The 11,732-nt window shown below is 41.2% G+C and overlaps 3 protein-coding genes across 8 annotated transcripts; 1 reads left to right on the forward strand and 2 right to left on the reverse strand.

Moving 5' to 3' along the window:
- Nucleotides 1-601: 601 nt before the first annotated feature.
- LOC134446925 (galectin-2-like) lies at nucleotides 602-1,843 on the reverse strand. Of its 4 annotated transcripts, none has more exons than XM_063196214.1 (5): nucleotides 1,678-1,843; nucleotides 1,370-1,425; nucleotides 1,200-1,279; nucleotides 900-1,065; nucleotides 602-784 (listed from the first exon to the last, which is right to left on the reverse strand). In XM_063196214.1, exons 2-5 carry the CDS (start codon nucleotides 1,370-1,372, stop codon nucleotides 638-640), a joined length of 396 nt encoding a protein of 131 aa, XP_063052284.1. In that variant the 5' UTR covers nucleotides 1,373-1,425; nucleotides 1,678-1,843; the 3' UTR covers nucleotides 602-637. The 4 variants fall into 4 exon arrangements, with proteins under 4 accessions (XP_063052284.1, XP_063052281.1, XP_063052283.1 ...); XM_063196211.1 differs by having other exon boundaries at nucleotides 1,650-1,843; XM_063196213.1 differs by lacking the exon at nucleotides 1,678-1,843 and adding an exon at nucleotides 1,571-1,589.
- A 2,762-nt stretch (nucleotides 1,844-4,605) lies between these two features.
- On the reverse strand, nucleotides 4,606-6,389 carry LOC134446926 (galectin-1-like). Of its 3 annotated transcripts, none has more exons than XM_063196217.1 (5): nucleotides 6,363-6,389; nucleotides 5,563-5,616; nucleotides 5,378-5,457; nucleotides 5,071-5,233; nucleotides 4,606-4,785 (listed from the first exon to the last, which is right to left on the reverse strand). In XM_063196217.1, the coding sequence occupies exons 2-5, from the start codon at nucleotides 5,563-5,565 to the stop codon at nucleotides 4,639-4,641; spliced, it is 393 nt and encodes a 130-aa protein (XP_063052287.1). In that variant the 5' UTR covers nucleotides 5,566-5,616; nucleotides 6,363-6,389; the 3' UTR covers nucleotides 4,606-4,638. The 3 variants fall into 3 exon arrangements, with proteins under 3 accessions (XP_063052287.1, XP_063052286.1, XP_063052285.1); XM_063196216.1 differs by lacking the exon at nucleotides 6,363-6,389 and adding an exon at nucleotides 5,996-6,074; XM_063196215.1 differs by lacking the exon at nucleotides 6,363-6,389 and having other exon boundaries at nucleotides 5,563-5,907.
- Nucleotides 6,390-6,972: 583 nt separating this feature from the next.
- On the forward strand, nucleotides 6,973-11,468 carry dnajb9a (DnaJ heat shock protein family (Hsp40) member B9a). The gene is made up of 3 exons (XM_063196218.1): nucleotides 6,973-7,085; nucleotides 7,884-8,118; nucleotides 9,122-11,468. Exons 2-3 carry the CDS (start codon nucleotides 7,902-7,904, stop codon nucleotides 9,760-9,762), a joined length of 858 nt encoding a protein of 285 aa, XP_063052288.1. The 5' UTR covers nucleotides 6,973-7,085; nucleotides 7,884-7,901; the 3' UTR covers nucleotides 9,763-11,468.
- Nucleotides 11,469-11,732: the final 264 nt, after the last annotated feature.

The raw sequence follows: 11,732 nt of genomic DNA on the forward strand, positions 1-11,732 counted from the left end.
TCTAGCCAAAATATGCTCTTTTGAGGTTTGCATATTAAAAACTATACTTCACTGTTGGACAGGAGTTATGTAACTTAAGTTAGGTGCTTGTAAGAGAAAGTCTAGTTTGTGGCTATACAAGCAAGGGATTCGGGAGGTTGAAGGGAGGAATTATAGCTATTTGATACAAGATCAAGATTAACAATTATTGGTCGCAGAGGAAATTTGTCTTGGACAATCGCAAACCTGCTGCATACAAACACAACACCAGACAAGAAAAACAAAACACATAAAGACTCAATAAATAAATCAAGCCTGCGTTAGGTAGTTATGTCCGAACACCAGCAAGGGTGATTGCCTTCAATGTAGGCCTAAAGCGCATGGGGGAAATCCTGGTTTGTGTTCATAGTATGGCCCTTTGAGGACAGAAGTCAATATGTTAACTGTTCACCATCAGCTTCTGTGAATGTAGCTGTGTTCAGAGTTTTATACTGCTCTAGCTGCATAGCAAACCGACTGCTCCAAACATGCATGAAGTCAGATTGCTTGAAAACATTAAAATGTAAAATGAAGAGGCTAAAAAAATTCTCATGTGCTGTTCAGAAAGAAACTAGACTGCCAATACTTATAAACTTTTTATTAATGAATCTGAGAGTCTTTAATACATCTTGAAAGAGGTGACCTTAAAGTCCCCCTTGACCCTAACATAGTTGATGATATCCAGGCCTTCCCTGTTGGGGAACTGGATCTCCTTCCCATCAGGCAGCTCGACCTCAAAATAGTCGCCAGCCAGCTTCACAATAATCTGGACCAGGAAAACACATACATGTTTACATGATATACATGGCCTTTGATACCTCATTCAATTGTATAGATTTATGCACAAAATTGGCTAAATAGCTCTAATCATCGTTTTAAACCTTTGCAGCGGTGTCGGGCTCAAATGGGTTCTTCTCGTGCCTTTCCTCCTCACCCCAAACGCTCTCATGTTTGGAGTTGCAGACAATTGCAGAGTCATCCTCTTGAAAGCGTGGATTGAAGTGAAGGGCCAGGTTGTCATTATCAGCACCAAGATCAATCTGGAACCTGCCAGAGTCAGACAAACAAAACAGTCTAAATAAATAAAAATTGGATTGATCACATTTGGTGGAATGAAGCTGTGGTTCTCACGGTACAACAGATCCGATTAGAATTTGTAAAATTATTAGATACGTTTTTACCTTTCTGGATCATTAGCAACTTTCCCCTGTATTTTCAGTTGATCTCCAGCTTTCAGATCTATATTCCGGAACTCACACTCCTGCACAGACATAAAAAAATATCCAGATCAGTCAGCTGAATCTGATAAAGGAAATGTTCCAACAAATACCTTCAAAATATACAAGCTTACCATATCTGTGAGGATGCTTCAGGTTTCTAATGAGATGGTGTCTTGATGGTCCAGATCTGTATGGTTTAGGTAAACATAGGCCTAGTTAGTAAAACAAGCTACACAAATCACACTGCCAGAAGTCACATAGTTGCAAACAATAATTTCTTCCACATAGACAAACTAAGCATGCATGTGATTAAGTAAAAGTCCTTTGCACACCAACACAGCAAGCTCATGGCATTTCTAAGCCGAAGCAAGTCAGTGAAAAGGGAGACTGAATACACCCTGCATTGCTTACAACAATCTGCAGAGGCAGTGTCACGCACTGAATTCTCCAAAGTAAACAGCAAAGCAAATCCAAAGGAGGAAGAGTTATCTCCGAAAAGGTATAGCTGCTAACGCATCAGTCAACAGGCAAACAGTGCCCCAAACCACGAGTTCTAGCTGTGGCACTCAATTAGGAGACCCTGATCTCAGCTCAATTTCACAAAGAACACAGGAAAGTCAACCTAAATAGGAAGGGAAAAGAGGTGATTGGGCCAGGTAAATAAGGAGTGGGCGGAGCTGTAAACAAAATGAGCAAATTAATGAAAAGGCAGGTGTGTCACGTTGCAGTGACTAATTGAATATGTTGGCCATTCTATGCCATCCATTTAGGCCTACCATCTTTTGCCATACCCGGACTGCATGTTCATGGTTTTTTTGGCATGATTTCTTTCTTCTTTTCTTCCTTCTTTCTTCCTTTTTATTATTGAAATAAAGTTAAAAAGGAATGTAAACAACAAGTGTGACAAAAGAAGTGCATTTTGCAGTTGAAGTATTATTATTATTATTATTGTAGGGGCTTTTATGCCTTTATTTGACAGGACAGTTGAAGATGTTGACAGGAAGTGAATGGGACAGAGAGACAGGGGAGGATTGGGAAATTACCCTGGCCGGACTTGAACCGGGGTCCCCGCCCCTGTGGGTGGGCATCAAGCCTAAATGTGGGGGGTTTAAATGTGCAGTTGAATTAAAACTGAACAATTTGCCTTTTTTAAATGATTTTGAAAGCTTTGAGCTTTCATGACTTTCAGAGAGAGTCAGGAAATGAGTGGAAGAGAGAGAGAGAGGGAGGATCAGGAAATGACTGCAAGTGGGAATCAAGCAGGTCCCTGGAGCAGTGATGGCCATAATGGATTCATAGAATAATAATAATAATAACAAAATGGATTCATAGAAGAATAATAATAATAATAATAATAATAATAATAATAATAATAATAACAATAATAATAATAATAATAATAATTCAACTGCAAAATGCACTTCTTTTGTCACACTTGTTGTTTACATTCTTTTAAAACTTTATTTCAATAATAAAAAGGAAGAAAGAAGGAAGAAAAGAAAAGAAGAAAGAAATCATGACATAAAACCATCAACATGCAGTCCGGGTATGGCAAAGGATGGTAGGCCTAAATGGATGGCACAGAATGGCCAACATACTGTATTAAATTGGTCACTGCCACGTGACACAGCTATGCTACAATCTAGGGCCACATATTCCACATGACGTGCCCAATTCAACCAGGAGGTCATTCAACCAGCCAGCCACCTGCCTGAAATAGACAAGTTAAAACAAGTCATTTGGAATGTGTGGAACTGGATTGTAACTAATGAATCCATTATGCCCAGGGGTGCCGACGTGGGGGGACAAAGGGGACAATTGTCCTAGGCCCAGGGAGAGAGGGGGCCCACATTTGAAGTTCACTCAGTTCAATCGCTGCTCCAAGTAGGAAGCAGCGGTTTTTTTATGTCTTGAGAAATCATGTTAGAAAAAAACGGTCTGACTTGTTTGCCAAGCATTCAACCCCACCTTTTGAAGACCAAGCAGATCTCGTTTTGATCACGAAAAGATTTGCTTGGTTGCGTCCTTGCCTAATGTGAACAACACCTTAGCCCACTGAACCATCACACCCCCAGAATGAGCATTTTCAAGTGATGTCAGACATCTTCAATTCAATGCATTCAAATACATTGCATCATGTGCCAGTGACACAAACAGTTAACAAGGTGCTAGTCTCCTGCAGGACTAATGGCGCATTCCCCAACGGTGGGAGATGGGATGTTTCTGACCTCCTACTTGCAGAAATGCATTGGAACGCCTGTTGAAGCGGAATGTTCAAGTCGCGAGCTGAGGCCAAATCGAAGTACCCCGACTTCCTCCCATTGACAATCGTGATGTCATCACAGCAATAGCAGCATACAGTGATAGGAATAGTTTATCTTGCACATTACTCAGCAATCATCATTCTAAAGACAAATAGCGTTGATTCGGACAGGTTAACGGTTGCAAAACCGCAGGTGAACCTTTCTTAGGTGTAGTTATATTGGCATTGCCTCTTTCAAAGATGAAATGCGGCTAAATGAAAAAACGCATGGTGTTGTTCACACCTCATTGTTTACATTGCTGACATCTTTGAGAAGTGGATATGCATTTTTGTCCCTCCATGCTTGTAGTTTGTTTGACTTGCTGGTTGGAACGCTTTCAAGTGAGAGGTAGCTGACTCCTGGTTGCATATTGGGAAGTTCCTACCGCTGGGGAACGAGCCATAAGATCCCTATGCTGGCAACCAGTATCTTTTGGAATTGATTTTAAAGTGCTTGTTTTTAAATGCCTTCATGACCAAGGACCCCTAGAATGCTTGAAAATACTGCCCTTCCAGATGTGGTGAGCTCCATAGGATAGTCCAACCCTCTATCCAGTTTCAACAGGGAGAAGCAGCTTTTAGTTTTTATGCAGTTTATTGTTCCAATCTTTTTTTGTAAAGTATTTTGGGGGGGCTTTTCAAGCCTTCATTGGTAATTATCAGACAGTACAGTGGAGGAGAGACGTGAAAGAGGTAGGGATAGAGAGATGGGTAAGGGCCGGCAAAGTCCCCGGGTCGGGAATCGAAGTCAGGTCAGCCGAATAATAGACAAGTGCCCTACCATAGCACCACAGTAGGGTCAATGTTTTGTTTTTTTAATTGCCAGTATTACTAATAGTACCCTTTTATGTGTATTTATTTGCAAGGTTTATCTTTTTATTTGTGATGCTCATTGGCAAGGCAAGGCAGGTTTATTTACATAGACCATTTCATACACAAGGCAACCCCACGTAAATAAACTTCCCTTGCCTGGCTTCTATGAGAGGAAGTGCCTAATATCATGATCAAACAAACAAACAAACTTCACATTAACACAGAATGTTTATTAATCATATTTTAGCCATACTAGTCATTTTGAGTTCAGAGCCATCTCCAGTGTTAAATGAGCTTGAAAGAGGTGATCTTGAAGTCACCCTTGACCCTAATGTAGTTAATGACCTCCATGCCTTCTTTGTTGGGAAACGTAAGCTCCTCTCCATTGGGCAGTTCAACCTCAAAAAGCTTGTCAGTGAGCTTGATTAAAATCTGTGCCAGGAAGAGCAAGAGAAAAAAAATTCTTTGCATAAAATACAAATGTTTTCATGTCATCCATTAAAACTAAACAATCCTATTTTTTAGAACTACTGACCTACCACATTTGTCATTAACCGTTTTGATCAGGAGGCACGAAGCACGAAAGGTCTGCGTGAGAGCCAAGCTAATTCTTCATAGCATTTCATTTCAAATTCTTACAAGTAATAACATTTGAAAGCACAATATTATCCATTTATATTAGGTTTAAACAACAACATGAACATTAACATTTCTCACCTTGAAAGTTGCACCTCTCTGGAATGGATTGTCATGCCTTTCTTCCTCACCCCAAGTGCTTTCGTGCTTTGAGTTGCAAACAATTGCAGCGTCGTCCTCTTTAAATCGTGGGTTAAAGTGAAGGGCCAGGTTGTCCTCATCAGCACCAAGATCAATCTGGAACCTGTCATGAGGCAAAATGCATCGTAACTTTAACGCCAAAGATAGTATGACAAAAAAAAAATCAACATTGTCATTTACCAGACTCAAGGAGTAGTTTTCCATGCAGTAGAGAATGAATGTACGGATTTTGTGTTTGTTTCCATACCTCTCTGCATCACTGGCAACTTTTCCTTGTACTTTAAATTGATCTCCAGGTCTCAGGACGATGTTCTTCAGATGACACTCCTACACAGAAACATATTTGACACCCATGTTAATGCAACACCATTACAATAAGCTTCAAAACAACAAAGTTTTCTCTCATTTTTGTAGTAAAAGAATCCGTCTTACCATGCTTGTTGAGAGGATGCTTGAACAGAGGTCTCAGAAGAAATGATGATGGCCCTGTAGATTCAGATGCCATTGGGTTTTATAGGTGAGCAATCTTATTATGCATGACACCTCACAGTTGTTGAATACAATGCAGCACTGATGCTTTTAACACACTGATCAAAGCAAATGATTAAATCTTTTAAACAAAGGTTACTAGGGTCATGCAGATTTACTGTAGGCTACTACATCATTTGGTGTTCAGTCAAGGTGATCTTAATGTTGTAAATCCATTCATTCATTTAATGTGCTAGTTCAGTTAGACTAGTGTTTCTCAATGGGGGCTCTACAGGTTATGATGCGGTCAAGAGGGTGTTGGGAGGCTTATGATAAGGCCCAGGGGGCATTTATTCAAAAAAGGTTGAGAACCACTGAGTTAGACCTATCAGCCTACCTAAAAGTTGAACTTCAAACTTTAAATGTATAGGCCTTCAACAGCTATGATATTAGCTCAGAAACTGTTGTTTTCCTTTCAAATAGTAAAAATTAGATTGTTAGGAAGTTGGTCAAGTAGAGACCTATATTGCATTATATTGTGAAAGGTGAAGGTCTTGTTGCCAAATATGAATATGAATTTGATGTGTTATAAGAGGGTTTGGTAGAGGAGCACAAGTGGGTTTTGGCTATCTTTACAGGAGAGCCGTAACAAAATGTTGACCACTATCAACAGTATTCACCACAACGCTATAGGGTGGTACATGAAACATATTTTGCCACACGTTAACATATTCAACATGTTCCAAAATCTTAAATCTGTATACCTTTATTTTTCCAGTACATGAAGACACTACGCCTACACTGGGCCTACATAATGAGAGAGAGAGAGAGAGAGAGAGAGAGAGAGAGAGAGAGAGAGAGAGAGAGAGAGAGAGAGAGAGAGAGAGAGAGAGATGGGTATAGCGTGGCTGGATTCAAATCATGGGCAAACCTGGTCAATGGGATAAAGAACAGAGCACCACAGCACCCCCACTAAAATGTGTTCAAACGGTGTCATCCTAGTTTCCACATAGATGTGATGCTATTTTCCGGCCAATGTTTTTTTAATACCAGTGCTACACTATCCTCTGGCAAGACTCTCTTTATCTCTGAACATGAAAGAGATGCAACCATAGTTTCATCATGTGAATAATGTGCTATCTGCATTGAATATCCTGTTCTTTATCAACAAACATTCAACAACAGGCAACATTATGGGGTGGTTGACCCACTGGGTTGACCACAGGGGCTGACTTCATAAAAGGGCTGTAACTGTAATCTTGCACGTGGGTATTTTGCCAAATCATGTTGTTTGGTCCTCGCTCTGCACGTGCCTATAGGTCATGTGACATCAAATTGCCCAATGACATTACGTTTCGTGTTGTTTCGGTCCTGGGACGGCAGCGGGGACATGGAGAATGTCAGCATACATAGAAGTCAGCTAAAAAAATAGTTTCTCTAATTGATAGCAACGAAATACCGATTCTTCCCCAGTCCCGGTTGTGTAGGTAAGTGTAGAATATGTCGCGTATGTCAAGAGAAGGTATTTAATTGCCAAATGTCTTATTTGTTTGTCCGTCAGTTCAGTTGTATCATATTAGCTACCACCGATAGCTAACGACAGCGCGCTACCTGACCCTGTTCACAAGTTACTACCTAGCTACTACCACTTGTAATGCCGTCTGTCTTGACACCTTTTATGTCAGATGTGGTCTGGGTATGCCACCCAACCGATTAGTTCCCCGTTGTGGTACTAATGTAATGAGTGCCGATTATTGCATCCATGAAGTAATAGACGCATCGTAGACGTAGACTACTAGAGTACTATGCTATGATTTTAGATATAACACATAGCTATTACTACAGCTATACTCATTTCTTTACTGGAAAGAGAATGTTAAAAGGTTGCGAGTGCGACCATTCTCCAGTGACATCTACGGTAGACACCGTAAAGGATGCTGCTAGCCGCTGAACACACTGTATTATTATTAGTTTGGGATTCGTGTCACATAAGATTAGATACTTTCAATTCAATGGATTCGATTACCGGTAGATACAACTGTTGTTGTAAAAATGGTCTGTAACGCATTAAACAGAAAATTGTCCTAATATATATCGTCTTTATCATATACTGATTTCAGAGATGTTACTTTACAAAATGCATTTATCACAGTGATATGAAAGGTCTGAGCGGCGCATCTCTGAATTGGACTATCAGAAATGTGGGACATTGAGAGCTATTTCTGAAACTGATGTGGTAACACAAGCAGACAGCTCATCAATGTGTTTTCTTATTCCCCCATCAGACCAGAGAAGCTGACACCATGGCCACAGCACAAAGCGCAGTGATGGTTGCAGTGTGCATTTTGCTCATAACAGAGCTTATCCTGTCAAGGAAGGACTACTATGACATCCTCGGTGTCCCCAAAGATGCCACCGAACGCCAGATCAAGAAGGCCTTCCACAGGCTGGCCATGAAGCTGCACCCTGACAGGAACAAGAGTCCCGACGCCGAAGCAAAGTTCCGGGAAGTCGCTGAGGGTGAGTACTGAGTGAGGGAATCAATTTCCTTCAAAGCCGCCTTAAAATGCTGTTTTGATGCCACAGAACAACAGTTTTTTGTATTCCTTGGGGGAAAAGGAACCCCCCCACCACCACCACCACCGTCAGTCACCCACACCAACTTGCACACCTCATGGAGTTTGTGATTTTTTTCAGAGACATGAAAACTTAGAGGAAACATTGGTACTGATGTGCATGTAATCATTTTGTCTGTGAGTAGTATAGTAAAGCATCAATTATGCACCACCGAAGTATACAATTTCACAGCGCATGGATACTGTTCCATCAGAGAGAGTAGAGAGAGAGAGGTTCCATTGGCCCATTGTTTCCGGGTTCTATTATTGCAAGGGGGAGGGGGGAAATCCCCCTTTAGGCAGACCTAAGGACTGTTCTATTCAATGCTAGGAGTATTATGACACGCCCCTTTAGGCAGACCGGAACCTGGTCACGTTAGGTGCCCATACCAGCCCATTACATTGGCATATCTCTATATACTTAAAGAATCTCTGGTTCCATGCCTTTTCAGGACAAGCAATGAGTGCTTGGGCTTATACACTGTGTCTATTCATGTGGAAAGACAGAACGGGCTCTGCTACCGCCACTGATGGACTTTGGACAGGCATACCATCACTCTTATATGCATCACTGACTCACAGCCATGTTTCTGCCCTCTTCATACTAACCACACATTATTTGAAGTTGGAGAATGTCCTCATCTTTCACAAGAATTACTGTTTTTTTTTTTTTTACTATGTCGCACATTTTTCATGGTCTGGCTGGTCCTGTGACTTACACTCAGGTGCGACATATATTAAAATATTTTATTCAGCTTTGCCATTTTCACAGTAGCAGTTGCAATAGGCCTCTTTAAGATTGTGTACCAGTACCAGTATCTGCACACAGTACACAGGGGGGGCAACATATTCTACCTTTGTAACATACTGCTTTCTCAGTGTAAAATATACCTTCTTTCTGTATGCAGCATATGAAACACTCTCGGATGAGAAGAGGAGGCAGGAGTACGACCAGATGGGCCACAGCCCTTTCTTTACCGAGGACACTACAGCAGGAGGAGGAGGCCGCAACCCACACTTCCACCATCAGACGTTTGACTTTGACGACATGTTCCGAGACTTTGACTTCTATGCCCAGAGCCGTCAGTCTCAGCAGCAGCAGCAGCACCGGCGCCACTTTGAGGAGCACCTCCGCAGCCACCAGCAGGCCCACCAGCAAGCCCACCAGCAGGCTCATCAGCAGGCCCACCAGCAGGCCCACCAGCAGGCTCATCAGCAGGCCCACCAGCAGGCCCACCAGCAGGCTCATCAGCAGGCTCACCAGCAGGCTCATCAGCAGGCTCACCAGCAAGCCCATCAGCAGGCCCACCAGCAGGCCCACGCCCGCCTCAAGAGACACTTCCAGGGAGGCTTCGGAGCAGCCGGAGAAGGGGGTGCCACTGGACTCTTCGACGACATGTTCGAGGACATGGAGAAGATGTTTACCTTTGACAGAGACTCCAATCGGCCCGAAAGCCGCTTCCAGGGCACAGCCAAACAGCAGTGCAGGACAGTCACGCAACGCAGGGGGAACATGGTGACCACTTACACAGACTGCACTGCCTCCTGATGGCACGAAGCGGGAATGGATACCCCAGTTTCTTTCTTTTTTCATGAGGAGTTCAGCTCTTTGAGGGACACAATTGGCGTTTCTAAGTTATTGCAGTTGCTGCTTTTGAGATGATTGAGTGAAATGTACTTTGTAGTAGAAAAATTGAAAAATAAGCTGCCTGATACAAGGTTGGAGGGTATTTTGGTCACGGTGCATTTATTATTCATATCCTAATAAGCAACTCTGCCAGAGAAATGCCGGCCTGTGTGAGTTTTGCTGAAGTGCTATACAGGTGACAAACAAAAACAAAAAACACCAAGTACGAATGTGTGTGAGATGACACTACTGTTTTTGTAACACAAGTCTGTAAAGTAAGATAATCCGAAGAAAGTGAAAATCACAAATTTGTTCTTTCCAACTCAGTCTAAACTTTAAACTTTTTGCCCTCATAAGTTATCTAACCTAATTGAATGTTACTTATTTCCATCAATAGTTCTGAAGGAACAAATGGAATATGAAACCAAAACTGTACTTAAATTGTTAAATTGCTAAATTGAAATTAATGAAAAATATATACATATATAGTTTTGTCAAGTTTGCTGACCAACGTAAGTAATTTATTAAACACAGTGCACATTAGAGCTTTTTCAGCATAATATGCTGATCAATTATATTGTTTTGCTTCATAGTTAAACCAGCAATTCTCATTTATTTAATCTTTTAAGTCTGATGGATTGGTTTTGAGAAGACTGTATCTAAATAGATCATTCCTGTTTCTGATGTTACTTTGAATGACCCAACACTTGTACTGAATTGCCACTCTGATGTGCTCTGAAATACTACTCAGCAGTTAATAGAGTTTATGTTTAGGTCAAACATTTATCATGTGTTACAAAGGTGCCTTTGTCTGTGAATTGGATTCTATTGTCAAATGCTGTATGCCACACAGGTGAAACTGTTTGCCCCTAAATGCTATGTGTATGTCATTTCCCATCTCCACATACAAAGCAATGAGGCAGCAGTTTTTAAAAGTAGCCTTGAAAACTCCAAACTACTTCATTATATATATAAAAATGTCCCTACCCCCTCTTTTGTGACTTGTGTACAATGGGTAATGACCCTTTCAACTGACAGTATGGATCAGCACTTTGGAAATTCTGTTGTGTTTTGTTGTTTGTGTTTCTATTTTTCATTTTTTCACCACAATTATTTTAAAACATTACCAGTTTGTGTTTTTGTTATGGTGTGTATATGTTTTATGGAAAACAAAAATAACAACAACCGTAGTAACGTACCAACATGATGCAGATAAGAAGAATGTAACCCATCTTGTGTAATCCCAACTTGTACCTTGCTTGAGCAATGATCATGGTTCAATACCATGGTTGGACCACAATATTGAACCGTGTGTATGTATGTAGGTGTGTGTGAATGGGGATGTATACTGTGTTCTTTGACATATCACCTTTTACCTCAATTTTTTTGTTGTATGTACGTGCAATATTTTAAGTGCCAGCGGCTCATCTGATATGACTGCTGATGCAGTTTCATTGTTACTGGCTGGCCTTAACTGTGTTTTGAATCTCAGCTGAGTCTCAGCTCTGTCCCATTCAGCACTTTGCATATGAATCCTGTGGATGGTTTGTTTTGTGTGAATTAGACTGGCAGGTTGGAGCCGGTGTGTACAATTTGGGGTGGATGAGAAATAAAAATCCAGTATTATATTTTTCTCTTTTGTGTGAGTTAATTTGGTGCACAACATGAATCACTGACCGCTGCATTATATCTTAAAAAAAAAAAAACCTCAACACACAAGAGTCGACTATCAAAATATTTTGGACCTCCCTAGTAACTGTAGCGCAAGCAAATAAGTTGCATTGCGCCTTTCAGTACAGAGATTTTCATTGGAAATGTAGTTTTTGTGTTGGTTAGAGATGCTCATTTTGCCTACATTACAACTTCGAGCCCCAGAATGCACCGCACGCAGT

This window comes from Engraulis encrasicolus, chromosome 4 (assembly GCF_034702125.1).
Source record: "Engraulis encrasicolus isolate BLACKSEA-1 chromosome 4, IST_EnEncr_1.0, whole genome shotgun sequence".
Taxonomy (NCBI): domain Eukaryota; kingdom Metazoa; phylum Chordata; class Actinopteri; order Clupeiformes; family Engraulidae; genus Engraulis; species Engraulis encrasicolus.

What these genes read in the sequence shown, in the direction of transcription:
- LOC134446926 (XM_063196217.1), bottom strand. An exon ending in GTTGCCAGTGATGCAGAGAG is followed by an intron (nt 5,234 to 5,377) that starts GTATGGAAACAA and finishes GCCTCATGACAG; the next exon opens with GTTCCAGATTGATCTTGGTG. An exon ending in AGAGAGGTGCAACTTTCAAG is followed by an intron (nt 4,786 to 5,070) that starts GTGAGAAATGTT and finishes TTCCTGGCACAG; the next exon opens with ATTTTAATCAAGCTCACTGA.
- dnajb9a (XM_063196218.1), top strand. Translation starts at nt 7,902, where the DNA reads ATGGCCACAGCACAAAGCGCAGTGATGGTTGCAGTGTGCATTTTGCTC. An exon ending in GTTCCGGGAAGTCGCTGAGG is followed by an intron (nt 8,119 to 9,121) that starts GTGAGTACTGAG and finishes TTCTGTATGCAG; the next exon opens with CATATGAAACACTCTCGGAT.
- LOC134446925 (XM_063196210.1), bottom strand. Translation starts at nt 1,291, where the DNA reads ATGTCTGTGCAGGAGTGTGAGTTCCGGAATATAGATCTGAAAGCTGGA. An exon ending in GTTGCTAATGATCCAGAAAG is followed by an intron (nt 1,066 to 1,199) that starts GTAAAAACGTAT and finishes TGACTCTGGCAG; the next exon opens with GTTCCAGATTGATCTTGGTG. An exon ending in AGCCCGACACCGCTGCAAAG is followed by an intron (nt 785 to 899) that starts GTTTAAAACGAT and finishes TTCCTGGTCCAG; the next exon opens with ATTATTGTGAAGCTGGCTGG.